At 38.5% G+C, this 27,170-nt stretch overlaps 4 protein-coding genes across 4 annotated transcripts; all 4 read left to right on the top strand.

Annotated features, from left to right (window-relative positions):
* The first annotated feature begins 1,595 nt into the window (after positions 1-1,595).
* LOC129372468 (taste receptor type 1 member 1-like) lies at positions 1,596-5,148 on the top strand. The gene is made up of 6 exons (XM_055049811.1): positions 1,596-1,825; positions 1,913-2,210; positions 2,312-3,037; positions 3,237-3,443; positions 3,667-3,787; positions 4,092-5,148. The coding sequence occupies exons 1-6, from the start codon at positions 1,641-1,643 to the stop codon at positions 5,018-5,020; spliced, it is 2,466 nt and encodes an 821-aa protein (XP_054905786.1). The 5' UTR covers positions 1,596-1,640; the 3' UTR covers positions 5,021-5,148.
* A 1,089-nt stretch (positions 5,149-6,237) lies between these two features.
* On the top strand, positions 6,238-9,311 carry LOC129372557 (taste receptor type 1 member 1-like). Its single transcript, XM_055049968.1, has 4 exons — positions 6,238-6,256; positions 7,539-7,831; positions 7,946-8,254; positions 8,373-9,311. Exons 1-4 carry the CDS (start codon positions 6,238-6,240, stop codon positions 9,309-9,311), a joined length of 1,560 nt encoding a protein of 519 aa, XP_054905943.1.
* A 2,551-nt stretch (positions 9,312-11,862) lies between these two features.
* Positions 11,863-15,522, top strand: LOC129372465 (taste receptor type 1 member 1-like). The gene is made up of 6 exons (XM_055049808.1): positions 11,863-12,044; positions 12,190-12,487; positions 12,582-13,307; positions 13,683-13,889; positions 14,006-14,126; positions 14,594-15,522. Exons 1-6 carry the CDS (start codon positions 11,863-11,865, stop codon positions 15,520-15,522), a joined length of 2,463 nt encoding a protein of 820 aa, XP_054905783.1.
* A 2,675-nt stretch (positions 15,523-18,197) lies between these two features.
* LOC129372461 (taste receptor type 1 member 1-like) lies at positions 18,198-22,961 on the top strand. Its single transcript, XM_055049801.1, has 6 exons — positions 18,198-18,382; positions 18,644-18,941; positions 19,078-19,800; positions 21,078-21,284; positions 21,740-21,860; positions 22,033-22,961. Exons 1-6 carry the CDS (start codon positions 18,198-18,200, stop codon positions 22,959-22,961), a joined length of 2,463 nt encoding a protein of 820 aa, XP_054905776.1.
* The last annotated feature ends 4,209 nt before the right edge of the window (positions 22,962-27,170 follow it).

Here is a 27,170-nt window from a genome sequence, read left to right as displayed (position 1 = left end):
AGTCATTTGTATGAATTTGCTTGTAACCTCATGCAGCAGCAACATCATGTCATCGACAACTCATCTCTACTTGTAAATTCATCTGTCCATCCATCCATCCATCCATCCATCCATCCATCCATCCATCCATCCATCCATCCATCCATCCATCCATCCATCCATCCATCCATCCATCCGTCCGTCCATCCATCCATCCGTCCGTCCGTCCGTCCACCCGTCCATCTGTTCAGGTTGCCAGTCAATACACTCAGTCTAGTTCAGCCAATTGCCTACCACAATTTTGGACTTTGGGAGGTTATCACAGTACCTAAAGACGCTAAGTGAGAACTTTCAAGTTCATCCAGTCCTGTAAAACCTTTACACCAAATAAAAGCTAATATAAATATTTACATACAAATATGTCATCATTTATTTTTTCCCTAAAAGTAAATATCGAACATGTCAGCGTTTCAGCAGGATGTTATGGCTGACAGCAATCTACAATCCAGCACACAGTGGGTATCTGTTCTCACTGAGCTGCCTGGAGCCCTGCCATCAGTGGCATTCACTGCTACGTTTATGCTGGTGTCGGAACGTATTTGCACAGGATGAAGAAGATTCTGACATCTACAGTTCGATCATAAATTTTAAATGTGGAGCAGACGAAGAGAACATTGTGCTGACTGCTGAATCAAAAGGGTAACATCTTTAGGTAGAGGTTTTCAGTAGAAACCTCCACTTACACTGGAAATACAGGGCTTGTCAACTTTGGAGGAAATCTGAACGCAGAAAGATTTTGAGATGAGATTCTGCAACCTACAGCAATCCCATATCTCCATAGTGTGAGACCAAGCGCTATCCTTCAAGATGACAACACTGTCCCATGCAGGCCTGAGACTATAGCCATAACATATGAAGAGACTTACTAAGAATCCTGACCAGAACCTCATTAAACATTGTCTGGATAATGTGGGAGGCCCAGTTTGTGCCAGAGATACTGACCCATCCAAACTTACAAGCTATCAATAAATGCTTGTTGAAGAATAGGATGAAATCCCACAGCAATGTGACGAGTTGCCACCTTGAGAAAGTGTCATGTTGCCTTGGTTTCTACTGTTATTTATTGTCGTTGTTTGTTTGTTTTAGGCTTATTACTGAGAAAAGTTTGGTGTCTTCAGTACTTATTTTCGTTCCTGCATTAATATAAGACAACCATGAACACACTGCCCAATGATATTCTTGCCTCTTTTTTCTGTATTGCTATAACCGAATTCTGTGGGGAATTAAAATAGTTGGCTTTATAAGAATGAATTAATGTTTTACTTCTTAAATCTCTTCTCGGCAAAATGAATTCATATACAAATACTCAGAACACTCTCCATAAGAAACGCATTTTACTACAATGTAAAATTGCATTTGGATTTATTTACCATAAAGGTGGTGGACTTAGTGGCTCATGGTGGTTGTTTACATCATGGAAGCATGCAGAAGTGGATTAGAGAATGTTTGCATGCTGATATGTAAATTCTCCTTTAACCATGAGCCATGCATTTATGACACCTCATTCATCTCCAGTTCTTGGATCACTGTAGCTCAGTCCCCAGCAGTGACTCTTGGAAAAGTTGCTTATGTTTTTATGCTGAAAGAGGTATACAGTAATTATGAAAGTTCGACAGGCGATTGCTCATCTGCATCTGCTGAGCTGTCTTCTGCCTCTCCTGATCGATGTAATCGCTGCCTCAGAGTTCAAGTTGGATGGGGATTATTTAATCGGGGGTCTTTTTGATATTCATCATGTTAGTGGAACGTATCATCATTACAAACCAGAAACCATTGCCTGCTCAAGGTAAGTTTAGTAATCTTGGCTCTGATTCTAGATGTGATCAACCTTCCCTCTAAAATTTTACTCTGATTCTTCTTCCTTTGTTGACAGTGAACGATTAATCCTGTCAAGTTATCGGAGGTTTCAGGTGATGAGATTTTCCGTTGATGAAATCAATAACTCCACTGACCTGCTGCCAAATGTAACTCTGGGTTATGAGATATTTGACCATTGCTCAGACATACAGAATTTTCCTGGCATTTTCAACCTAATCTCTGAAAATAATTTCATTTACCCATGGGATGAGTTGAGCAAGAACATTTCTAAAGTGATTGCAGTGGTTGGTACCTATACAAGCACAGAGACTCTGTCAGTGGCCCCACTCTTCATGATGGATCTTGTTCCTATGGTAAGTCTTCATACTGTTGATTTTAAGTCAGAAAAAAAACATAGAACTGCATGACGAGATGCACGTGAGAATTTATTTATTTATTTTTTTCCGTAAAACAGGTCAGTTACGGGGCTGCTAGTTCTGTCTTCTCAAGAAAAAAAAACTTCCCATCCTTCTTACGAACTGTCCATCCCAATAAAGATGTCATTGAGGTGGTGTATAATATTTTGCAGAACTTCAACTGGCGCTGGGTTTCATTCCTTTACAGTGATGGTGATTATGGAAAAGATGGCTTGGACTTGTTCTTGAAGAAGATAAAGAATACTGAGATCTGCTTGGCATTCACCAAAGGCCTGAACAAAAACACAGATTACCCTCTATTATTCAGACAGCTAGAGGCACAAAGAGTGAATATCATCATTGTTTTTGCTCCTGAATGGACTGCTGAAGCTCTCATCAAAGGTGCCATAAAGCAAAACGTGACCAACAAAGTGTGGATAGCAGGGGATGCTTGGTCCTTACACAAGGAGCTCCCCAAAGAAAATGGAATCGGAAATATTGGAACTGTTCTGGGGGTAGCTGAGCCAAAAATGGCCATACCAGGCTTCAATGACTTTATCTATTCCTCCACAGGACAGTCGCAACATGATGACAAAGATGAACAAACGTTTTGTAATCAGATTTGTGAGTGTCCCAATGTAACTGCTGCAGATGTCATCAATGCAGACCCATCCTTCAACTTTCCTGTTTACTCTGCTGTTTATGCCGTTGCACATGCTTTACACAATGTCTTGCAATGTGGGTCTGGCAGGTGTAATAAAGCTATATCAGTGCAACCATACATGGTAAGTATGCAGAAAACATACAACAGTATTTTATTTATTTATTTTTTTATCATTTGGCAGTATTTACGGTTTTGTAAGAAGTCAATGCAACAATAATTAAGGTGTCATTCAAATCTCACCGTTTCTAAATATTTGTTGTACTTTGAATTCACCTTATTATTCCACAGAGAGTTTGACAAACTTTGCTTGTCAAATGCAGGTTTTAACAGCACTGAGGAAATCCAACTTTGTACTTTTAAACGAGAGCGTTCAGTTTGACGAGAATGGGGACCCCATGTTCGGATCTTATTCAATCATTTTCTGGAACCAAAGTGGTGAGGCAGAGGAGGTCGGGTTTCACAGGTTTCACCCATTTCTCCAGTTCTTCATCAACAGCACCAAGATTCAGTGGCATTCTGATGGGAAGGTAATCTTGGCTTTTCAAATCAAAAACTGAAGCACTACGACTCCCATTAAATTTGGTTGGATGTAGAGATGTAGAGGTATAGAAATAATATTCTGAACAAAAGTGAAACACCACCCCTACAAGGGAAAGCCATAATATAGTGTGTATTCTGTTTTCATTTCAATCCAACTAAATAATGGAATTATGGTCTCCTACCTCTGAGTTTTTGGTTTAATTTGTGCAGGAACCAGTGTCATTTTGTTCCAAAGAATGTCCTGAAGGGTATTCAAAAGCACAAGAGGGAATCCACAAATGTTGTTTCAACTGTAAAATCTGCCCAGATGGGACTTACATCAACACTACAGGTAAAAGCTTCTGTTTTTGATACTTTTATAATAAAGTGTAAGTAGACTAATCTTCGTGCACTATTCAAAAAATGCATGGTGTTAGTTCTCATATTAACAACAGAGGCTTCTTCAGATGAGAGGTAAGATAAAATGCTCTAAGAGATTTTTCAACCAAGAAACATTTGAATTCTCTTTGATATTCATAAAGTATTTTTTTAACAAAATTGAAAGAAAGATGCTACCTATGTATATAAACTGAAAATGTATATGTAGAGTTTTTCTCAGCACTGCTGACCATGTGGTTTTATTTTGTGTACATCAGAGGATCCCTACAACTGCATCAGCTGTAAGGAGACGGAGTGGTCTGATGAAGGAAGTACGCTGTGCAACATGCGCCTGGTGGAGTACGTACCGTTCACAGACAGTGGTGCCATAGTGATCATGTTCGGAGCCGCCGCCTTCGTGGCCCTCACAGCGGCCATGTCTGCTCTCTTTGCCTTCAACTACAACACTCCTGTTGTCAAATCTGCTGGCGGACCGATGTGCTTCCTGATTTTAGGCTGCCTCAGTTTGTGCAGTCTCAGTGTTTTCTTTTACTTCGACAAACCCACGATCGCATCGTGCGTGTTAAGGTTTTTACCGTTCCTGTTGTTCTTCACTGTTTGTCTGGCATGCTTTGTTGTGCGCTCTTTTCAGATTATTTGCATTTTCAAAATAGCAGCTAAATTCCCCAACCTCCTCAGCTGGTGGATGAAATACCACGGACAGTGGTTGATCATCAGTGTGGCCTTTGTCACACAGGCTGTCTTACTTATCATTGGCTATTCTGTTGCCCCCCCAAAGCCTTACAGCGACATGTTTTCCTACACAGAGCTAATCATACTCGGTTGTGACCTTAACCTCAAAGCGATATCTGGTTCTGTTTCGTTACTCGCCTCACTGTGTTCACTTTGCTTCATTTTCTCCTACATGGGAAAAGACCTCCCAAAGAATTACAATGAGGCCAAAGCCATAACCTTCTGCCTGCTGCTGCTGATCCTCACCTGGATTGTCCTCACCACCACAACCATGCTTTACCATGGAAAGCACATTCACACGTTTACCTCTCTGGCAGTGCTTTCAAGTCTCTACTCATTTCTGTTATGGTATTTTTTTCCAAAATGCTACATTATTATTTTTCAGCCTCAGAAAAACACTCAACAGCACTTCCAGGGTATCATCCAGAACTATACAAAAACAGTCAGCCAGTAGTTGCCTTCAACTATGTTCTGCTTTTGACAGTAGCTGATTATTATTTTGCACAATTTTTCTTTCAGTGATGTAATACTGCTATAATCAATCTTTTCCAAACATTTTAGATAAGTGGGTGAGACAATTGATGTAAAGCGACAGCAAACACAGTAAAGAGATGGTGAACGTAAAGCTGGTCTTCAAATATATTTGAAGAATTGTTCCAGCTGGTATCTTGTTTGGTGACTTTGGTTTTGTTTTACTTATTTAAATCTATACTAATAGATACCTATGTAATAACTATAATATTCATTAGATTTTTGATCTTACATTAGTATTTTTTCACCTCTCTTCTCTTAAAATGTTTATTTAGATCCTTAAAGTGTGCATCCAGATACAAATTTCTACACTATGATTTAAACACAATGTAAAATTGAGCCATATTGTTAAAACCTCTGAACACTCTGTAGTCAGTCGAATGTACTAATAATGTGTGCACTATTTCTGTGTGTTGTTCCAACGTTTGATTCCTGTAAATATGATAAGTACTTACAATTAAAATATCAGCTATATTCTCATCCTCACTATTTTCTGGAAGCTGCTCTTTTGTTGTTTGTTTTTTGGTTGTTTTTTTTTACTCAATAGGTCAAATGACTTCACAAAGAAAACTCAGATCATACTTTTCAAACAATTAATGAAAAACAATCCATTCTTAAAATGAATTCAGGCGAACTGCATGGCTGAGATCTTGGCACATTTCTAGCAGAAGTGTGTTGTTGTCGTTTCACATGTATATAAATTTTGTAATTTCAGTCATTGTCGATCATTATCAATCACTAACAAGTATCATAGACACCTTTGCCATGATTTTTTGAAACTCTGTTAGCAACTTACTACCCATTAAGGGGGGTTATCATCTAAAATGTACATTTTTGAAAGCTTTGTATCATTTTATAATGTTATTCCCTCATCAAAAACTCACCTGGAGTGTTGCGTAGATTATTTCATGCATGTTAGAAGGATCCTTGAATCTTCCCTGCCAGTCATTCAGGGTGCCTAAAAGCTTGCTCCCACAATGGGGTGAATATTTCTACACAGGCTCACAGAGCAACCCTCCTTTGTGACTCACCCACTGAGCTCCCCTAGACTAGCAGCTGCAGTAATTAGTGAATACTTGGTGGAAATGTGTATTTGCTCAACTTACCATACACACTATTCATCAGTCAAAGCTCCCAAGAATGGTTGTAAATGCTGAAGGTAGGATGTTGAAAATAATAAGAGCTTGTTAAAGAGACAGAGGCCCATTTTCAAAGTGTCAAAATTCAAACATACCTTAAAGTTTCTTTTAAGCAAAGTTTGAAATATATACAGCATTTTATGACAGCTGAAGGTAACACAGTTACAGGACTGTGTGATATGACTACACCACTTTAACTGAAATGTCATTGCCAACCAACATGACTAAAGATCATATTTTTTTATTAATAAAACACTGACATAGTTGTAAGTTTATACATTCTAATGGCAACAATATCAAATTTACTTAAAAGACAAAAAACTTAAACTTGTCTGATTTTATGATAATTAGAAAAAAGGCGATACTAGTTATTAGTGTAAACATGTGAACTCAGGTATAGTTTTAACTCCAAAAATCTAAAGTATTTAACTCTCCATTGTCCTCTTTCTACAACTTTTGTCAAAACCCAAAAATCACCATTCAACCTGTCCCTTTGCATTTTTTTTTTACAAACAGGATGACATAAATGCAAACTTTAATAGACTCCTGCTTCTGTTTTTTACAAACTACCACTGCCTCCCACAGAGGTCTTGCAAATCATCTGTGTGGCCAAAGATGAAGTCAAGCAAAGCTCATTTGTAAGAGGATGTAGCATTTTACCATAAACTAAAGACACCTGGATGAACTAGTCAAATCATTCGAGTTCATTTGCCTTTAACCACTTACGGACTAAGATCAGCAGTTTTATTGTTCTCATTCATATCTGATCCTTATGTGAAATTCATCCTGAATTTAAACACTTTGTGATGCTGCTGAAACTTTTGTATTTTCACAAATATGTTGTAAGTTTGTTAGAGTCTAAAAAAATTTTCAATGTTTATTTAAGAACAAAGCAAAATAAGTAAGCATGCCTTCAGACGTTTTCAATTTAACCACATTAAACATATGTATCCAATATTCAATTGCTTTTGTATTCCAGCAAGTTGTAATAAAGTGGTGTTTATTCCACAGCACACATTCTCAATATTTTAAGTGGCAAATCTTGGATGTTCCATTTGAGGTATTAAAGTTATCTAAATTACACAAATTAATAAACTAGACCAGCGATCTGATTAAAAAATGGTAAATTTTAAAAAATTGAACTTTGTATTTTTATTTTTTTTACAGAGGTTAACCTGAAGTCATATCAGTCATCTCACTGTAACTTTGTTCCACACTAATTGCGCGGAGAATTGTTATCTTTTCAGGGAATATTTCCAGCCGTTCAGAAAACTAAAGGAAAGCTATTTTCTCTGTTTGCAGTCAAATCTTCTTTGTCAAGTTACCGGAGGTTTCAAATGATGAGGTTCTCGGTGGAGCAAATCAATAATTCCACCAACCTGCTTCCAAATGTCTCTCTTGGCTATGACGCATTTGACCAATGCTCAGACACAAAGAATTTCCCAGGAATTTTCAATCTCATATCAGAAAATGGCACGGTCCAGCCGTGGAGAAATTCACCTGAGAATCCCAATGTGATTGCTCTGATCGGCGCGTTCACCAGCACCAAGACCTTGGCTGTAGCCCCACTTTTTATGTTGTACCTAATCCTGATGGTAGGCTTCAATTTACTATTGCTGTATAAAATAAACATGGCAAACCAACAGTTTAAATGTACAGTTTGTAAATGTATTGTCCCAATACTGTGTGAATTATTATTCTTTCTACAGGTTAGCTTCGGCGCTGCCAGCTCTGCCTTCTCTCACAAAAACAGATTTCCATCTTTTCTCCGAACAGTGCCTTCTAACAAAGACATCATAGATGTCATGGTTAACATCTTAGCGCACTTCGACTGGCGCTGGGTTGCTTTCCTTTACAGCAACAACGACTTTGGCACTGATGGACTGGAGCTTTTCAGAAAAGCGATTAAGGAGACCAACACCTGCCATATTCATCTAAAGCTGGAAAATAATGAAAACAAATTTCAGACATTTCACAGTGTTTCAAGGCTAAATAAGGATCCTGCCTGGAGCTCTGATGTGCACCGGGACTATCGAAATATTTCTAAATGCTTCCAATTCAAAGAACTAAATGAAGCTTTTCTACTTGTCTATTCATTTTTCTCAGTGAATTTAATCATATGCTGCTTTCACGTCTTGTAAAACAGAGGATCCCTACAAGTGCATCAACTGCCAGGAGACAGAGTGGTCCGAGGCGGGCAGCACATCGTGTAGCCTGCGGCTGGTGGAGTACGTGCCGTTCACAGACAGCGGAGCTCTCCTCATCATAAGCGGGGCCTGCGTTCTGATGGGCCTCACGTTGGCAGTCACTTTGCTCTTCTCTGTCAACTACAACACAGCTGTTGTGAGATCTGCTGGAGGACCCATGTGCTTCTTAATTTCAGGCTGTCTGATTCTTTGCAGCCTCAGTGTGTTCTTTTACTTTGGAAAGCCAACCGCTGCTTCCTGTGTCTTAAGATACTTCCCCTTTCTCTTGTTCTACACAGTTTGTTTGGCTTGTTTTGTCGTGCGTTCGTTTCAGATTGTCTGTATTTTCAAAACTGCTGCAAAGATCCCCAAACTTCAAAACTGGTGGATGAAATATCATGGACAATGGGCGGTCATTGTTGGGGCTTTTATCATGCAGGTTATCCTTCTTATTAGCAGTTACTGTTTTAGTGCTCCTCTTCCCAACCACAACACTTTCACCTACCAGGACCGGATCATTCTGGGCTGTGACATTAATATTGCAGCCACCATGCTCTCTGTTGTCGTACCTCTCTCTCTGTGCTCCCTTTGCTTTATTTTCTCCTACATGGGCAAAGATCTCCCAAAAAATTACAACGAGGCTAAAGCCATAACTTTCTGTCTGCTGCTGCTGATTCTCACCTGGGTCGTCTTTGCCACAGGTTACATACTCTACCAAGGCAAGCACATCCACACGTTTAATGCTCTGGCAGTGCTGTCAAGTCTCTTCTCGTTTTTGTTGTGGTATTTTCTCCCAAAATGCTACATCATTGTTCTACAACCTCACAAAAACACACAGCAGTACTTCCAGAGTCTCATTCAGAACTACACCAAGACAATCAGCCACTAGTTAATGTCCACTGCAGATAAACTAGAGGATTTTGGAATGATTTGCATTCAATAAATGTTTTAGGGTTGGGTTTTTTTCCTTCTAATTCTTGGCAATAGTCAGAAAGTAAGACTGCTGAGAATGAGGAGGTACTTTTAGATATAGGTTCTGCATGAGTCTTTCCTCCAACTCAGCTGAATTAGTGATTTTAATGGTTGTTATCTTGTAATGAGTCACACTGTTGCAGAAATTATTCTCCTGCTGCCACTTTCATGATTAACAATTACAAAAAACTCACAATACATCACACTAATTTTGTTTGCAATATTAAAAAAGGGGGGAAAAGACTGAGGACAATATACTGTTTTGAAGCAAACTTTGCTCCTTTCAGAACTAAAACAGTAGCTGCTGAGTACATTTTGTAAAGATTTGTCAATGAATAATTAAAATGTTTGTGTTTCTGTTAGAATATCATTTTACTTCCATGCTGTTATTTTGACTCCTATCGGCTTCCACCTGTGTTTACGCTAAACCTCCAGCAGATGGCACAAAACAACAACTTTCAAAGTCAATTCTGAGTTTGAACGCCCCATTTTGTGGTGGATGGATCGAAACCAGTTAACCAAAAGAAAATGACATTGTTTAAAATGACATTTAAAGAATCGGTTTTACAGCTTCAAATATTCACAATGATTTTGTATAGAAACAACAACAAAACAAGGTAAACTGAATGTTTAGTATAGACACAATGTCTTCACCAAGGAATACAATTGTAATATATAAAAATAAAAGTAAAAAAAGAAACAACTCTGACATCTAATTAGACAACTATGTTGTATTTTACATGCTGAACTGTACAGGTATTATTAGCAATAACTGTTTGATTTTCTTCTTCATGTTTTTGTAAAATAAAATCTCAAGCGATTTAGTCAGATTATATAATCCTGGTGTAAAATCATGGCATCCTCTCATGGTTAAACTTTGTAAACTAAACAGGTCCAGATTTAGCAAATTCTTCATTTTCTTGTATTTTTTGTTCTCATTTCAACAATTAGAACAAAAATACTTTAACATTCTACAAGAATGCAGAATGTTAAAGTTGCCTTTCTGCAATTTTTTAACTACAAAGATTTCTTATAGTACTAATGATACTATGGTTAACAATCACAAAGACAACTTTTTCAGATTTCACAGTCCCATTATATTTCAGTTTCTGTGGGTTTTCTCCACTCAAATTGAAATAGAACACAATCTGTGGCATTAAATACATAATTTATTCACACATAAAAATCAAGGTCAAAGATTAAAAAGTGTGAAACAGCAGATCACATAATATTTTCTTCTGGCCTGGGTGGTAAGGTTGAAATAACAATGGGTAAATAACATTTCTGATTCTTACTTATTTACATGAAAAAAGTAAAATGTAAGGTTAATGCATATCAGAGCTTGATTACAATTTCAATTAATTGTATTTACATTTTGAAAGGGGAAACTGGCCAACAGAAAAGAAGAGACAGAAGAGTAGACAGTAAATAAGACACAAGGGAAGAGCAGGGACGTTTGTTTGTTTGTGTTTGTTTGTTTGTTTCTTTGTTTGTTTGTTTGTTTGTTTGTTTGTTAATGAGGACAAAAGAAAATAAATCACATAAACTTACATTTGATCAGATTTGAAATAGTTCATTCTTTTCTTCGATAAAGTGTGTTAGGTAGTGTGGGCTGGAGGGCATATTTAAATGTGCATCTAGATATAAAGATAACAGTTTATTATATGCAATATGGTTGCATAAAATCCTATCATTTGAAACATGAGGACTTATAAAGTTAGATTTTAGATATGGACAAAGTCTTGCAAAAGTATTATTGCTTCCTGGACTTCTGCTTATTTTACCATGTTACAACCTCAAAGAACATATGAAAAGGTCAGTCAGGCAAAATCTTAAATGAAATAAGTGGAAGGACCATGAATCATTTTGTACAACACATTAAGTCATTCTAGCATGTGTAACTTCATGGTTGTGAATGGAGCAGAATGAAGTGTGTATAAAATGTTTCTCTTTATGAAGGAAACAAAAGTAAGACGATGCTCACTACCCTGAACACAAGACAAGATATATTGTAATTTTCCATCTCTATCATCTGTGTGCTATGCTGTAGTGTTACTGTACCGACTCAGATTTGCTGTTCGAAAATTATGAACTATGAATTAAATTGGAATTTTTCTACATAAGCTAAAAGAGGAAACATGAGATCTTTTTTTTTTCTTTGTACAGGAATTACAAATAGAAATTTTGTTGAATCCTGTTCAATGACAATAAATACTATCTATTCTGTTCTATTCTATTCTATTCTATTCTATTCTATTCTATTCTATTCTAAACTTCAAACCCTGGTTTACTGAGAAACACATGAGTAATTTCAATGCTTTTGCATGCTAATTTGTTAATTCTCCTTCAACCATTTCTCAGGATGAATTCTATTACCACAAGCATGGAAATGAACAGAGTTCAGTATCAGTAGTGTCAAACAAATCCATTGACAGTTTGTGTCAGACCGGCAAACATTAATTGTGAGGATGACACATTTTATTGCCGCTGTGTGTTTGACGGGACTTTTTCTCCAAGGCATCGCAGAATCCACACTGAGACACTCAGAGTTTCAACTGGAGGGAGATTATTTACTTGGTGGACTTTTTGACATCCATCATGTCAGTTCACCTCGTTCTCAGAAAAGACCTGAACACATCGACTGCTCTAGGTGAGTAGCATCAATTCATTAATAACGTCTGTAAGTCTAACCCTTTTGAGAAGGTAGCACATTTGAGCGTTTAAAACCATCATCATTGACATAGAAATGCACATCTGTTGCACCTCTGTCAGTTCATGATTTCCTTTCCCCACAGGGAGATTTTCCTCCTTCCAAATTACCGAAGGTTTCAGTTGATGAGGTTCACGGTTGAGGAAATAAATAACTCCACCACCCTGCTGCCGAATGTCACCCTTGGCTACGAGCTGTTTGACCACTGCTCGAACACACGTAGCTTCACGGACGTCTTCAAGCTCATCTCTATCAATGGCTCCATCCAACCCTGGCGTGAACCAACAAAGAATCGGTCCAAAGTTATAGCATTGGTTGGTCCTTTCACAAGCACACATGCAGTGACTGTAGCACCGTTTTTCATGATGGATCACATTCCTGTGGTAAATATCCTTGCATGCCTTTCACTTAGTTGTTAATTACTTTTTTTATGTATTAATTTTACACTAAAAATGATTCTGTGTGAATTCTCAATAGGTCAGTTATGGAAGCTCTGCTTCAGTTTTTTCTGAAAAACGGAAATACTCGTCTTTTCTACGAACAGTGCACCCCAATCAGGACACTATAGGAGTGATTGTGAAGATTCTTCAACACTTCAGCTGGCGTTGGGTCGCTTTCCTCCACAGTGATGATGACTTTGGCATTGACGGCCTGGAGATTTTCATTAAAAGGATCAAAAACACCAATATCTGCCTGGCCTATTCCAAGGCCCTTACTGAAGACACTGATAACTCACTAATCTTCAAACAGATGGAGGAACAAAACCTAAAAGTGATTATTGTGTTCGCTCCAAAGACGTACGCTGAAGCTGTCATTAAAACTGCAATTGAGCAGAATGTCACTGACAAAGTGTGGATAGCGGATGACGGCTGGTCTTTAAACAAAGAGCTTCCCAGAATGGAGGGAATCAGAAATATTGGAACTGTACTCGGGCTTGCTCAGCCCATGGTAACAATTCCTGGTTTCGATGATTTTATCTACTCTACTGTAGGGCAGGCACTCAAAACAGATACTGAGCAGCAGATGTCGTGCAATCAGGTTTGCAACTGCAGAAATCTGACTGCTGGAGAAATTGTTGCAGCAGATCCATCGTTCTCTTTCCCCATTTATTCCGCTGTGCATGCTATTGCCCGGGCCTTACATAACATCCTACAATGTAAAACTGACAGATGTGATGACACTGTACCAGTGCAACCACCTATGGTAAGTATATGTTAATCTTTTGCAGTTTACGGAGATTTGTTGAAGAATTCCCAGTTAAAAAATCCCCATTTCCTAAAGTTACATAATTTCAGTGGTTGATGCAAAACTAATTGCAAATGTCATGGGTTAGACTTCTTAGATGTTTTGCGTAATATTTACTTGCACTCACAGGACTGACCAAAAGAATTTACATCTCTGAAAATGTTAACATTGTTGTCTCATTAAAGCCACAAAATTAAATTTGCATTTTTTTATTTGCACTTTTTTCCCCCAATATCCCAACACAAAATATTCACTGATTCACTAACCACTTTCAAAGTTCGTCATGATTGCACGTTGATGACGGTTCTTGGTATGTTGCGCAATTTCTGTTAGGTGGTAGAAGAGCTCAGGAAGTCCAACTTCACATTGCTGAACCAGAGTGTCCTATTTGATGAGAATGGAGACCCCACTTTTGGACACTTTTCAATAGTTTTCTGGAACCACAGTGGCAGTGCTCAGGAGGTTGGCTTCTACCATTTTAACCAATCTCCTGGCTTCCACATCAACAATACCCAAATTCAATGGCACACAGGTGAAGAGGTAAGTTTATTTTATTAGTAATACACTCAGAGATGTGGACTAATTCAGGCTGGGGTTCATATGATGATTGCTCTATAAAGCTCCCCTGTGCTGCACTAATGAACTATCTTGTACAGGTTCCGATCGCAATTTGTTCCCCCGAATGTCCAACAGGATATGCAAGAAAAACAATTGGAATCCATAAATGTTGCTTCAGTTGTGAAATATGTCCACCTAAAACATACATCAATATCACAGGTAGGAATTGAACTGGAAACGTAAGATTGTTTCTGTCTACAATCAAAGCCAAAATTCACCAAAGATACAGTAAATCATCACAATGCCAACATGGAAACATGCAAAAAGCTCAGCAACAATAAGAAGGGTTTATAGTTTTAATGCCAATAAAGATTTTATATTGATTATTAAAAATGGTATAAATTATTTTGACTCATGCAATTTTTTAAACTTAAATTTAAATAATATCTGATTAATCTGATCAATTTTTTACAATGTTGATCAATTGATTTTACATTAAAAAAGGTTGTTAGATTTCTAACAAGCTCTATGTACATGAACATGATATAACCAGAGTAAACGTATTCACTCTGTCAATTATAAGACCAAAGTTGGCTCTGTTAGCGAATTTGTCAAAAATAGAAGAGAATTTAACCTGTCTTGAATCGTCCAGCTATTTTTGATTGTTTGTCTCTGCTATACAACAGAGGATCCCTACAACTGCATCAGATGTAAGGAGACAGAGTGGTCTAAAGAAGGAAGTACATTGTGTAAGCTGCGGCTGGTGGAGTACGTTCCCTTTACAGACAGCAGAGCTATACTGGTAATGGCCGGGACCTTCGTGTTCCTGGGTCTCATTCTGGCTGTAGCTCTCCTCTTCGCCATCAACTACCACACTCCTGTTGTCAGATCTGCTGGAGGACCGATGTGCTTCCTGATTCTAGGCTGCCTGACTCTGTGCAGTCTCAGTGTGTTCTTTTACTTCGGAAAGCCCACAAATGCTTCTTGCATCTTGAGGTATTTCCCGTTTCTTCTGTGTTACTCCGTTTGTCTGGCATGTTTTGTTGTGCGCTCCTTTCAGATTGTTTGCATTTTCAAAATCGCTGCCAGGTTCCCCAAACTCCAAAGCTGGTGGATAAAATATCACGGCCAATGGCTGCTCATCACAGGGACATTCTCAACTCAGGCCATGTTGATTCTCATTAGCGTTTCTTTTTACCCTCCCAGACCATACAATGAGACATCATGGTACCATGACCAAATTGTTCTGAGCTGTGACTTAAATCTCGCTGTAGCTTCTTGTTCTTTTATTATTCTCCCATTGCTTTGTTGCCTTTGCTTCATTTTCTCCTACATGGGAAAAGACCTGCCAAAGAATTACAACGAGGCCAAAGCCATAACCTTCTGCCTGCTGCTGCTGATCCTCACCTGGATTGTGTTTACTACTGAATACCTACTTTACCGTGGAAAGTACATCCACACTCTCAATGCTTTGGCAGTTCTGTCAAGTCTTTACTGTTTTCTCTTGTGGTATTTCATCCCAAAATGTCACATCATGATTTTTCAGGCTCATAAAAACACTCAGAAATACTTTCAAGGTCTTATTCAAAATTATACCAAAACAATTTCCCAGTAGCGTCTTCAAAGGAAAGTCTGAGTAAGTAAATAGAGTTTATCTATGAAGCATTTTTCACTGTTAAAGTCACAAAGAGCTGTTTAGCTATAGAAAATATGAAAACAAGCCTTAGAAGCATAATAAAATTATGAGACAAGTGACAGGGTTTGTCCATTCTGTCTTTGGTTCATTCGTTAAAGGTAAATGAGTGTGAGTGTCTCTCTTAGTTTTTTATGTCAGTGTTTTGCTAAAGGTGACATTGTTTTATGTAAATAGGAATACTTTGCACTTCAGTGTAAATATAACAAAATTCTGATCTCAGTCCAATAAAGATGTATGCAAAGAAGATAACCTGCATTATTAGGTCAGATAAAACACCTCTGTCAGGAAGAATGGGACAAACTTCAAGCAGACTGTTTGGAGAAGCCGAAATGTTTGACCCGAGTTGTAATGTTTAAATGCAACGTTACTGAATGGTAATTAAATATGTGTGACGTCTGAATTTAATAAAAAGAATAAAACAAATAAAACATGATGATTCTCCTCACTATCAACTGTACACAAATACACAATAAACTGAGACATTTAACCAGCAACTTTGACTGCTCCACTGTTTGTGTGCATGTGTGTGTTGTTTTTTGTTGGGCCTACCATGACTGGAAACCAAGCGCTGAACTTCATACAGGGACTGGCAAAAACTCCAAATCCCAGAATGCATTGCATCAACTTTTTTTTTTCTACAGAGGTCCCAGAGGAAGGGGCTTCACAGCAGGGAAACAAACGCTGTGATGAGGTGGGGAGAGTTGGATTGAAGAAGCCTTCGATCCAAAGTGAATGTTCAGAATATTGTTGGTCACTGTTTCCAGTCTGAGTCTGACCTTTCAGCTCCTGTAGGAAAGCAATACTAAAATTATTATAGATTCCCTCCAGTCTGATTGTGGTATCATAGCAGCTTACCCAAAGACCGCACAAAAAAACTCATCAATGAATGAATAAAAGTTCTTCTTTTCACCTTTTTCGAGGCTTTATTCTTTGCTCATACCTGCCCTTAGAAACTCCATTCAGGTTTCTGTTTGTGGAGAAATATTTTATCTTTTCCTTTACATGTCTGCTCTGCCCATCCCTTCCGCCCACAGGGGACAAGCTGTTCTGCCTGTCCACGAGCTGAATTCAAATCCAGGCGACATTAACTTCTATCAATCACTTTAGTCTGTGGTCTGATTGTAAATTTTCCTCGAACAAATGAGCTCAGTGGTTTAGTTTTAAATTACGCAGGGATCATTTATAAGAGGAGGTGGATTTTAACACAGACCAATGAGCTGGGGTTAAATTCATTTGCATCTCTGTTTGTGTCTCTATTCTAATGTTAAAATGCATCTACAAATAATGTGACTGAGTCTCGGATATGTTTTTATTTTAAAGGCGTTGTGAGCGAATGAACAGATTGCGACACGCTACAGTTTATTCGACAATACTAGTTGGAAGTAGCACATCTGAAGAACATTTTCATTAAGTGGTATGTTGCATGTAAGTAACTGAAACAATATTGAATCATGAAGCAGTATGTCCTAACATTGCAACTGGCCTGATCTTCTGAATATTCATAAATGAAAAACATAACACAGTGTAAAGATTTATAATATACTTTTGTTTTCATTTGGTGCATCTTTTTATTGTTTGTGAGAACTCTAGATATGAATCCCTGTTTCAGATGAAGTTTGCATATCCTCCAAATGCATGCAAAGATTTCTTTGGTTGCTCCTTAAAGAGTTAACGTCTCACATGAATGAATCAAAAGCAACAAATAACATATCCAAAATTAGGCTGAGTTTGGACAGTATTTCAACACAGTTTTGTTAGCATTTAATCCAATAGCTTTTGTTTGGCTTTACTGATTCAAATCTTTTAATAGGTTGGCTGTCTTTTTTTTTATGTTGTTTGGTTGAAGTGTCATGATTAGCAGTTTTGTTGCTGGTGAAGTCGATGCGATGCATGCAGGTTTGTAGAGTAAATGAAGGTTTGATGAAGAAGTGAACGGAAATCCAGGCGGCACAATTTAACGATGAGATTTATTAGTCATGTTGGTTGTATAGTTCCTCCTCAGAAAAAAAATCAGTCTGCAACTATCAAATATTTCTGCTAAGCTTTCTTAATACACTCAACAGTTTCAAACCCTAACTCTGTAAAACCCATAATGTTTATATTAGGTCTGCTTTTGGACATTTTATTTTGTACAACAGCAAGCCAAGCTCTGCCTTTTAATTTATATTCATGTAATGTCCAACAGATAACACTGGATGTCAGTATTTAATAAATAAAACACTGGATCTAAAATCCATTGAGCCATCTAGGATGAAAATAGGCTTCATTGCCATCAAATCAGTAAAGGAAATGTTCTTTGTCAATAGAAAGACCAATACATATGCTGCTGAACATTTTCACTGCTTTACAACCTGACCGAATCATTGAACTTGCTTGTTGTTGCTTGTTGTTAAATGTCCAGCATGATTCTTTTGCATACTGATTTGTAAAAACTCCTTCAACCATGTGCCGGCCTGTGATTGTTGCCAGATGTCAAGTATTTTCTCATGCGTGGAGAGGAATGACAGAGGCTTGGCCCACACCAGTTTATCACAACAAACTATAAACAGAGTTAAATCTCACTCAGCACACAGCAGACGAGGAGGACTGCCAAAATGAAACACTTTCTTCTCGCTGCTGTGTTTTTGTGTGAAACTTTTTTGCATGCTTCGACTCGATGCTCCGCTCCAACCTCAGAGTTTCAACTGGATGGGAATTTTTTGATAGGTGGACTCTTTGATATTCATTACGCCTGGGGCCTTGGTCGCCATCTCCGACCTGAAGCTGTGGACTGCTCGACGTGAGTTCCATTATGACAATGATTCATGAGGGAAAATGACAAAAGAATGATCCAGCATTTGAAAATTGGCTTATGATATAAATATACTCTCTTGATATATGACCAAAGTACGATTTGGATTAACTACACAGACAATACATTCATTCATTGACAAAGATAACTTGAGTAAATACAAATCGCAGTTTGAAAGCGATGATTTAAAAGTACAGTTTTCTGGGGCAATTTACTGGTTGTTCTGATACTTTGCCTTCTTGTCCTCAGTCAGTGTTTCAGTATCTCAAATTATCGGAGGTTTCAGTTGATGAGATTCGCGGTGGAAGAAATTAACAACTCCACCAGGCTGCTTCCAAATGTGACTCTGGGCTATGAGATGTTTGATCATTGCTCAGACACGCTCAGCTTCCCAGGAATTTTAAAACTCATCTCAGTGAATGGTCGAATCCAACCTTGGGCTGAGCCAAACGCAAAACTGTCCAAGGTGATAGCAGTGGTCGGTCCTTTCACAAGCACTCAGGCCCTCACTGTAGCCCCGCTTTTTATGGTGGATCTCATTCCTATGGTAAGTACTGAATCACCACAACTCTAAATAGGGCAAGACATCATCACAATATCAGGCATATTGGACTAAAATTAAAATGTCACTGTGTTTTTCAACTACTGAAGCTAATTTTTTTTCTGCAACTCTTCTTTGGCAGGTTAATTATGGATCCTCGACTTCTATTTTTTCAGAGAAAGCAAAATTCCCATCATTCCTACGGACAGTGCATCTCAACAGCGATGTGATAGAGGTGATTGTTACCATTCTGCAGCACTTTAAGTGGCGCTGGGTCGCTTTCCTTTACACTACCAATGATTATGGCAGCGACGGCCTTGCCTCATTCGTGAATCGGATCAGGGACACTGACATCTGCATTGGGTACACCAACGACCTCAATGGGGAGATTGATTTTTCTAGGTTGTTCAAACACATCGAGCTGCTGAGGATACGTGTAATCATTGTCTTCGCATCTGAAATGGCTGCCAAAGTTCTCATCAAGTCAGCTATCCACTTCAACATCTCCAACAAAGTTTGGATAGCAAATGATGCATGGTCTCTGAATAAACAACTGCCTAAGATGGAAAAAATACAAAACATTGGAACTGTACTTGGTGTAGCCCAGCCGATAGTGACAGTTCCTGGTTTTGGTAATTTTATCCGTTCTGCTAAGGTCCAGACCGAGTGCAGCTACGCTGGGCAGCAGATGTGCGACAATCAAGTTTTCAACTGCAGTGACTGGAGTGCACAAAGTATCCTGGAGGCAGACCCATCCTACTCATTTCCTGTGTATTCTGCTGTTTATGCGATCGCTCATGCACTGCACAAGACCTTAGAGTGTGAAGAAGAGGGATGTAATAATATCACAGTGTATCCAAACATGGTGAGGATGTGATCATTCATTTCAGTGATTTAAGTTTAGTTGCACATTTAAACGTAGTCGTACAACTCAGCTTATTGGTTCTTGGATCTGGATATTAACCCAGGTTTTACAATCTATTGTTTTACAAATATCATGTGCAAACAGTACACTGACAGAGGTCAGGGGGTCATACTTACGCTGTTTGAAACACCATTTTTATTCACATTCATTGTAAGACAGTTATAACAAAAGCTGTTTCAAAAAGGAAGCACATTATCCTTTAACTTCAAGATCTAAAATTCAATAAATACATGGTTTTAAAATACTTGACCTGGGGTTTAGGATGTCTTGTAGTGTGTTAACACAATGCCAAAGAGGAAATGTGTTAAACCATTTCGAGATAGTTGTACAAGTGATAGGCTTGAAGTCGTCATAAATTTCTAAACTGCTGTTGATGTTCATTTCGTTTTGAAGACCTTTAGATGGTCATATCTTGTACTGCTTGAATAAACACTGTGCAAGTTTAAATTCATTCGTGGTTTAGTTTTATGCAAAAACATCTGAATTTCCTGCTGTAATAAATTTTCAAAGAGATAATTTGTTGTTAAAAATTATCAAGTGATCCGCAGATCAACAGCAGATCTCCAAAACCATTAGAAACGAAACTAAAGTGGTTGGAATGACCTAGTCAAAGCCCACCAGGTTGTGTTGGAGCCTTGACTGAGCTGAGAACCAGACAATGCATCCAAATCAGAAAAATAGAACTGTATAAGAGTGAGACAAATGGTTCATAACTAAATAAAAATGCTACATGTTTAGTTTGCTCACACACTGTTTCTGTATTTGGTTGGTTCTTCTTTAGTGTCATTTATCTGAAACTCTTATGACATGTTTAGAACATTTAGTTATCTTAAAGGGAGTTTAATCAATTCTTATATTTTATTATTTTGTAATAGCCTCATGAATGCACCAGAATAAATTTGTGGATTGTTAGAAAATTTTTGTTTTATATTGGTTTGTGCAAGGTTTCAGAAAGTATTGCTCAAAAATGCTTTTTTTTTTCAGTCAAATTTATCACCTTATTTAATAAATGTGAAATTTTTAAGCTATTTTTCAATACATGTGTGATGAAGAAAAGCTATTAAAAAAACAGTAATCTGGTGCATGAATCTTGTACATATTCCACTGGATCATTATAATGTTTAGAATTTTTTTTCATGACTTTGAGATGAAGTTGGAGAAAAAAAATTAAGCACAAATTTGGAAATAATCATTTGGCTGTCATTTATCCATTTCAGGTTCTAGCAGCGCTCCAGAAGTCCAATTTTACTCTGTTAAACCACACCATTCAGTTTGATAAAAATGGCGACTTCAAGTTTGGACTCTATTTCTTCGTTTTCTGGAACCGTACCGGTGATGCACAGAAGTTTGGATTTTATCAATTTGATCCATCAGTCAATTTCTACATCAACAGCACCGAAATCATCTGGCACACAACTGAAGAGGTAAGCCCTTTCTTGTTTGGGATGGATGGATGGATGGATGGATGGATGGATGGATGGATGGATGGATGGATGGATGGATGGATGGATGGATGGATGGATGGATGGATGGATGGATGGATGGATAGATGGATGGATGGATGGATGGATGGATGGATGGATGGATGGATGGATGGATGGATGGATGGATGGATGGATGGATGGAATGGATGGATGGATGGATGGATGGATGGATGGATGGATGGATGGTAAAAGCAGTAAGTTTTTCAATAAACATTAACTAAACATTAACTCGAGGATTCACTGAACGCTAAATAAACTTGCTGAACTGAGTGAAGGTAAATCTAACTACTATTCTGAGATGCTACCTTAAAATGCAAACCAAACATTTTTGACAAACAATGCTGTATGAAAGTTGTGTGTAAGCTCGTTTTTGTGTCTATTTGTTCCTTGAACAGGTTCCCACTTCTCTTTGTACCCCAGAATGTCCCGACGGATATTCAAGAAAGCAAAATTACATCCACAGATGCTGCTTTACCTGTGAAATCTGTCCAAATGCAACATACATTAATGTTACAGGTACTTAAAATTAATTATTGAGTTATTATTAATATTTTATTTTTAACATCTTTGGTCATTTTCAATAAACATATTAACATATCAACAATGAAAATGATTTCATACCAGCTATCACTTCTCAACTGTGTCAGAGTTATTTAATTGAAGGGGATTTTAATTTCTCCATTTTTAGAGGATCCCTACAACTGCATCAGGTGTAAGGAGACAGAGTGGTCTGATGAAGGAAGCACATCATGCAACCTGCGGCTGGTGGAGTACATACCGCTCTCAGACATGGGGGCAGTGCTGATCATTGTCGGAGCCTGCTTCTTAGTGGGACTCAGTGGCGCTATATCTGTTCTCTTCGCCTTCAACTACAACACGCCTGTTGTCAGATCTGCTGGAGGACCGATGTGCTTCCTGATTCTCGGCTGCCTCATTCTGTGCAGTCTCAGTTTGTTCTTTTACTTCGGCAAACCCACAAAAGCTTCATGCATCTTAAGATACTTTCCCTTTCTATTATTCTTCACCGTTTGTCTGGCATGTTTTGTTGTGCGCTCTTTTCAGATTGTTTGTATTTTCAAAATAGCTGCCAAGTTCCCCAAACTCCAAAGATGGTGGACTAAGTATCACTGCCAGTGGCTGCTCGTCACTGGAGCATTCACAGTTCAGGCCCTGCTACTTATTATTAGCTTTTCCTATGATTCTCCCAGACCTTACAATGAAACATTGTGGCACCACGACCAAATTGTGCTTTTCTGTTCTTTGAATCTAGAAGCAACCTCTTTTTCTTTTGTTTTACTCGGCTTATTGAGCTGCCTTTGCTTCATTTTCTCCTACATGGGGAAAGACCTACCAAAGAATTACAACGAAGCCAAAGCCATAACCTTCTGCCTGCTGCTGCTGGTCCTCACCTGGATCTTGTTTGTCACCATTTATATGCTCTACCACGGAAAGTTCATCCAGACTATGAACGCTCTCGCGGTGCTCTGCAGCCTCTACTCGGTCTTGCTGTGGTATTTTCTGCCAAAATGTTACATCATTATTTTTCAGTCCCACAAAAACACACCGCAGTACTTCCAGTGTCTCATACAGAACTACACCAAAACAATCAGCAAGTAGACATTCCAGTTAAGTTTTACAGGGCCAATCACATCTTTCAATGAATGAATCAAAGCAACACTGCAGGAATGTTTGAGAAATTCTTGAATCTGACCAGTTTCAACCTGTCAAATTGCAAAGTATTTTTTACAACTGAAGGTGACATAGTTACTCTATTGTGCTCTGAAATTGCACTATTTAGTTACATTTATATTGCTTAATACAAGAACTTATAACGAGTTGGACAATATCTTTCATTTTTATATTGCTGAGACTGACTTCTATTGTAACCACTTGAGGGCGCCACTTTAATGCAGCGGGCTAAACAACCATCCTTCTATCTGTGTGAGATTTTCTTGTTTTGTTCATGAAAATAAAGTCCAATAATAGACACATTATTTTACATTTGTAATTTGTTTATAGCCTATATTACAACAAATTCCACCTCAGGGTCTTTAGAGGTCAAATCAATGTTTTCTTTCTCATTCCAGTTCATTTCTTCACAATTCAGTCATTTAGTCAGGTTCACTTACACACAATTTTATATATAACAGATATATATAACAGATGATTATAACAGATACAGAACAATCAAAGATTGTTTTGCAGAACATTTGGCAGAGCCAGTAGCAACAGCCAAGCCATCATCATTGTATATTTGCTGAAATTCATTATATGGTCTTGGGGGGGTGAGGGTGTTATTCATTATATTTTCAAAACAGGAAACTGTTTCCATTTAAATGAAAGTTGCAGAAACTGCATCACAAACTCAGCTTGGTGGCCTTCACCTTTTCAGTCAACATGAAGCTGGATCTCAGAGATAAGACCCGTCAAACCATGTCCATGTATCTGTTTGTTTGTTTTGTGTGTCTTGTTTTTTGTTTGGTTTTTTTTATCTCTTGGTTTCATTTATTTAAAGATAATCCTTGTTTCCTGTTGCCAGGCTTACTCAGAACTGGTTTTGAAATAAAAGCGCTGAGCTGAGGCAACCTATTGCTCTTTATCCCCCCTCCCCACACACACACACACACGCGCGCACACACACACACACACACACACGCCACACACCTACACACACACGCACACACACACACACAACCCCCCCCCCCCCACACACCCACCCCCCACACACACACACACACACACACTTTTTTTTCAAAGTAAAAGCTTCACGCCGAGATGCTCGGTTGGACTGGGGGTGGACGGGTTGCCCCTCCAAGTGAAACGGAAGAGGCTTTGCCGCAAGGGAGACCTGGGGGCCGCAGTCCTGGTGGGTAAATTGCCATTTTGTTGTGGCTCTTCAGCCTCCAGGCGAGGAGGGGGTAAAAAAAAAAATGGGAGGACGGACCGTGAAACTAGGAACGAATTGGTTAAAAATATAAAAAAGTGCCACTTAACATGGCATATGGCACTTTTCTTAGAGAGCGGGACGCTGACACCTACAAATTGACAATTTCATACCAATTTCAGAGTTACTTTAGCCACACACGATGGTGCCTCCATTAGCACCATTTCAGATGGACACAATCGTTGCTCTGCTAAACATTAAGTGGTAAAATGTGCAGCTGGTGACCATATTCATTTCGTTTCTATCGTCTTGGAAAGTCTCTACCCTGTGCAACATTGTGACAACTTACATTGCACAGAGAAAAAAAGCAACTATGTGCTGTAGGCTACTGCGTGTTGTAATTATTCTAAATGGCCACATTTAATGTAAAAAGCACCTCCAGTATCTAGTCTGAGATTTAAAAAACCGTGTTGGCTGTGAGAACTGCTGCAGCCGAAGATAAGTTACATATTTGATAAATAATGCTGTTCTTCTTTTTTTTTTTTTTTTTTTTTTTTTTTTTTTTGCGTTTTTGCTGACACAGCACACATTTTTCTTCTGATAGAAAATATAGAGCGAGGAGAATCGCAGGAACGCCCCGCGGCTTTTCACTTGTAGCTCTCTGTTTCCCCACTTTGCGCAGATAAAGGGGAAAGCCCTGGGAAAGGATGGAGCTGCAACTGGTCATATAGTTTCAGGTTAAAAATCACCAAAGGCAATGTGCGTTTGGTAAGAAGGTTTGGCATAAAATAATATTTTAATTCAACAGACATGGATCAGTGACAACTGACACTGGAAAGTTTTGTTACAATGCAATCTGATCTTTTATCATTATATTTTTTATAATGTCTGGTTACCAAACCCCTTAACTGGCGGCGGAAAATGCAGAGTATTCAAACAAACTAGGTTTGTTCCAGGCGCGGGTTATGTCATGTTTCACAACATATTTGGCAACCCGACTAATATAGTTTAAATTTTTCTACTGAATGCTTAAATATAAAATGTATTTTGGGATTTTTTTTCTTCTTTTTCTAAGCGAACGTGAAAAACAAACAAACAAAAAGAAAACATTAATTATACCAATATTACCATGTACTTCTAAGCAATTATGTAATTCTGTGCTCTAAAGCTTATATATTTTTGTCCCTGCATTAAATTTCTACAATCACCAGCTAAGAAACATCATTGATGAGTAAAATAAACCACCCTGGCTCCAGCACAGGGCCCTGCGGGATCCCACCTGAATTTTCCAGTTTACCTTCTGTGTTTGTGGAAACTGTGAACCGGGCATCCAAACTCTTCAGTCTCTGTGTATTTTTGGTATTTATTTCTCTGAACAACAAATTTAAACCAGACATCCAAAACGCGTAGCTTGTGCTATTCTTTAGCCATACGTCATCATAGCCCAAATTCAGAAGACATCGTGCCGTAAAGCTAAAAGACAAAGTCGTCCCATCATCATGTCGTTGCTTAAAATCAGGCGTTGCTCTTGTGGCTGTCGCCTGACGCGCGGCTGAATGCGGCGCACCAAAATCTGCTCTGGTATTCTCATTCAAATCCCGCTCTGTTCCTTCAGAGTAAATGGCAGATGTTTTGCAATTCAAGACGCATCAATGCCCGCGCGCTTCAGTCTTTTAACAATGGCGAACTCCTTTAGTCGAGCTCTTGTGTCTTTCACTTCAGAGGCCAACAAAAGGGCTTCATCCTCCAGCGCAGTTATAAAGTTACTTTCCTGGTCAGTTCATTTCGGCCCTTGAGAAAAAAAAAAAAAAACCTTAAGCGATGTTAATGTGCGGCCTCTGCTCCTTTCATGCGCACACAGGAGAACAGAGGCCTTTGTGTGGCCACTCCAAAATAAGAAGTCTTTAAATAACCCGGGGAGCAGTCCATAGAAATTCATGACGATATTCTTTTTCCATTTGATGTTTGATCGGAGTTTCGCCAACACGTCCGACGCGTGGCTTCTCCTGAAATCCTCCAGATTTTTTCTTTTTCTCTCCCAGCCCACCTGTTTATGTACCTGCTCTCTCTCTCTCTTTCTTTCCTCCCCTCTCTCTCTCTTTCTTTCTTTTCTTTTTTCTTGTACTGACGCCCTGCTGTGCACAATGAGGGTTTGGTCACACCTCGAGTTCAGCTCAATGGAAGGCGGTTCATCGATTTGCTCCGCTCTCCGTGAGCCAAATTATGACCCAAAGTTTGCGTATTTTCTGCCAGTGATCCTGAAAACATATAATAAGCTAAAATTTGTAGAAAATATATAATGACTAAATATTTTTTTATGGTTTGTTTGTTTGCTTTTGTTTTGTTTTTGGAGAACATGACGCTGCTAATCAATGAGGACTAAAAATGGCTTCAAATAAATGGACAATGGATTCAAAGGGGATTTTTTTTCTAATGGACATTGCTCTTTCTATTAAAGACATAACTTTGCATGAAGTCTGATGTTTTATTGTATGCGAGGTAAGTATTTTCCAGATTTAAATAAATATAGAGTAAGATGTATAGATTGGGGGAAATATTTGGACTTCTTCACATTTTCTTCATCCATCCACCCGTTTATCCATCCCCCCTTTCAAAGCGATCTCCAGATGTTTCATTTCATATATGAAGCAAAATACCCCGTCGAGGACGTTTAATGCAAATTCTCGGTCGAGGGGAGCCAGGATAAATGTTGCTCTTTGGGTTGGAAAAGCTGCCAACCCCTGGTGTAAAGAGCCACCTTGGTTTCGGCGCGCTTTCTGCCATAATCTTTGCTTTCGTACTAATGACAGTCTTGCCTTCCAAGCAGCCATTGACTTGCAGATGCATCACTTTCCATCCAGCGGGGAAGCGGTTTATTGCAGTAATTGCATAATTGACGCACTAATTGTTGTTAACAAGTTCCCCAATGGCCCAATTATTAC

The sequence above is a fragment of the Poeciliopsis prolifica genome, unplaced genomic scaffold (assembly GCF_027474105.1).
Source record: "Poeciliopsis prolifica strain line A6 unplaced genomic scaffold, Auburn_PproV2 SCAFFOLD029, whole genome shotgun sequence".
NCBI lineage: Eukaryota > Metazoa > Chordata > Actinopteri > Cyprinodontiformes > Poeciliidae > Poeciliopsis > Poeciliopsis prolifica.
Note: the sequence above shows the minus strand (reverse complement) of the source record. Positions and strands in the feature narration are given on the sequence as shown.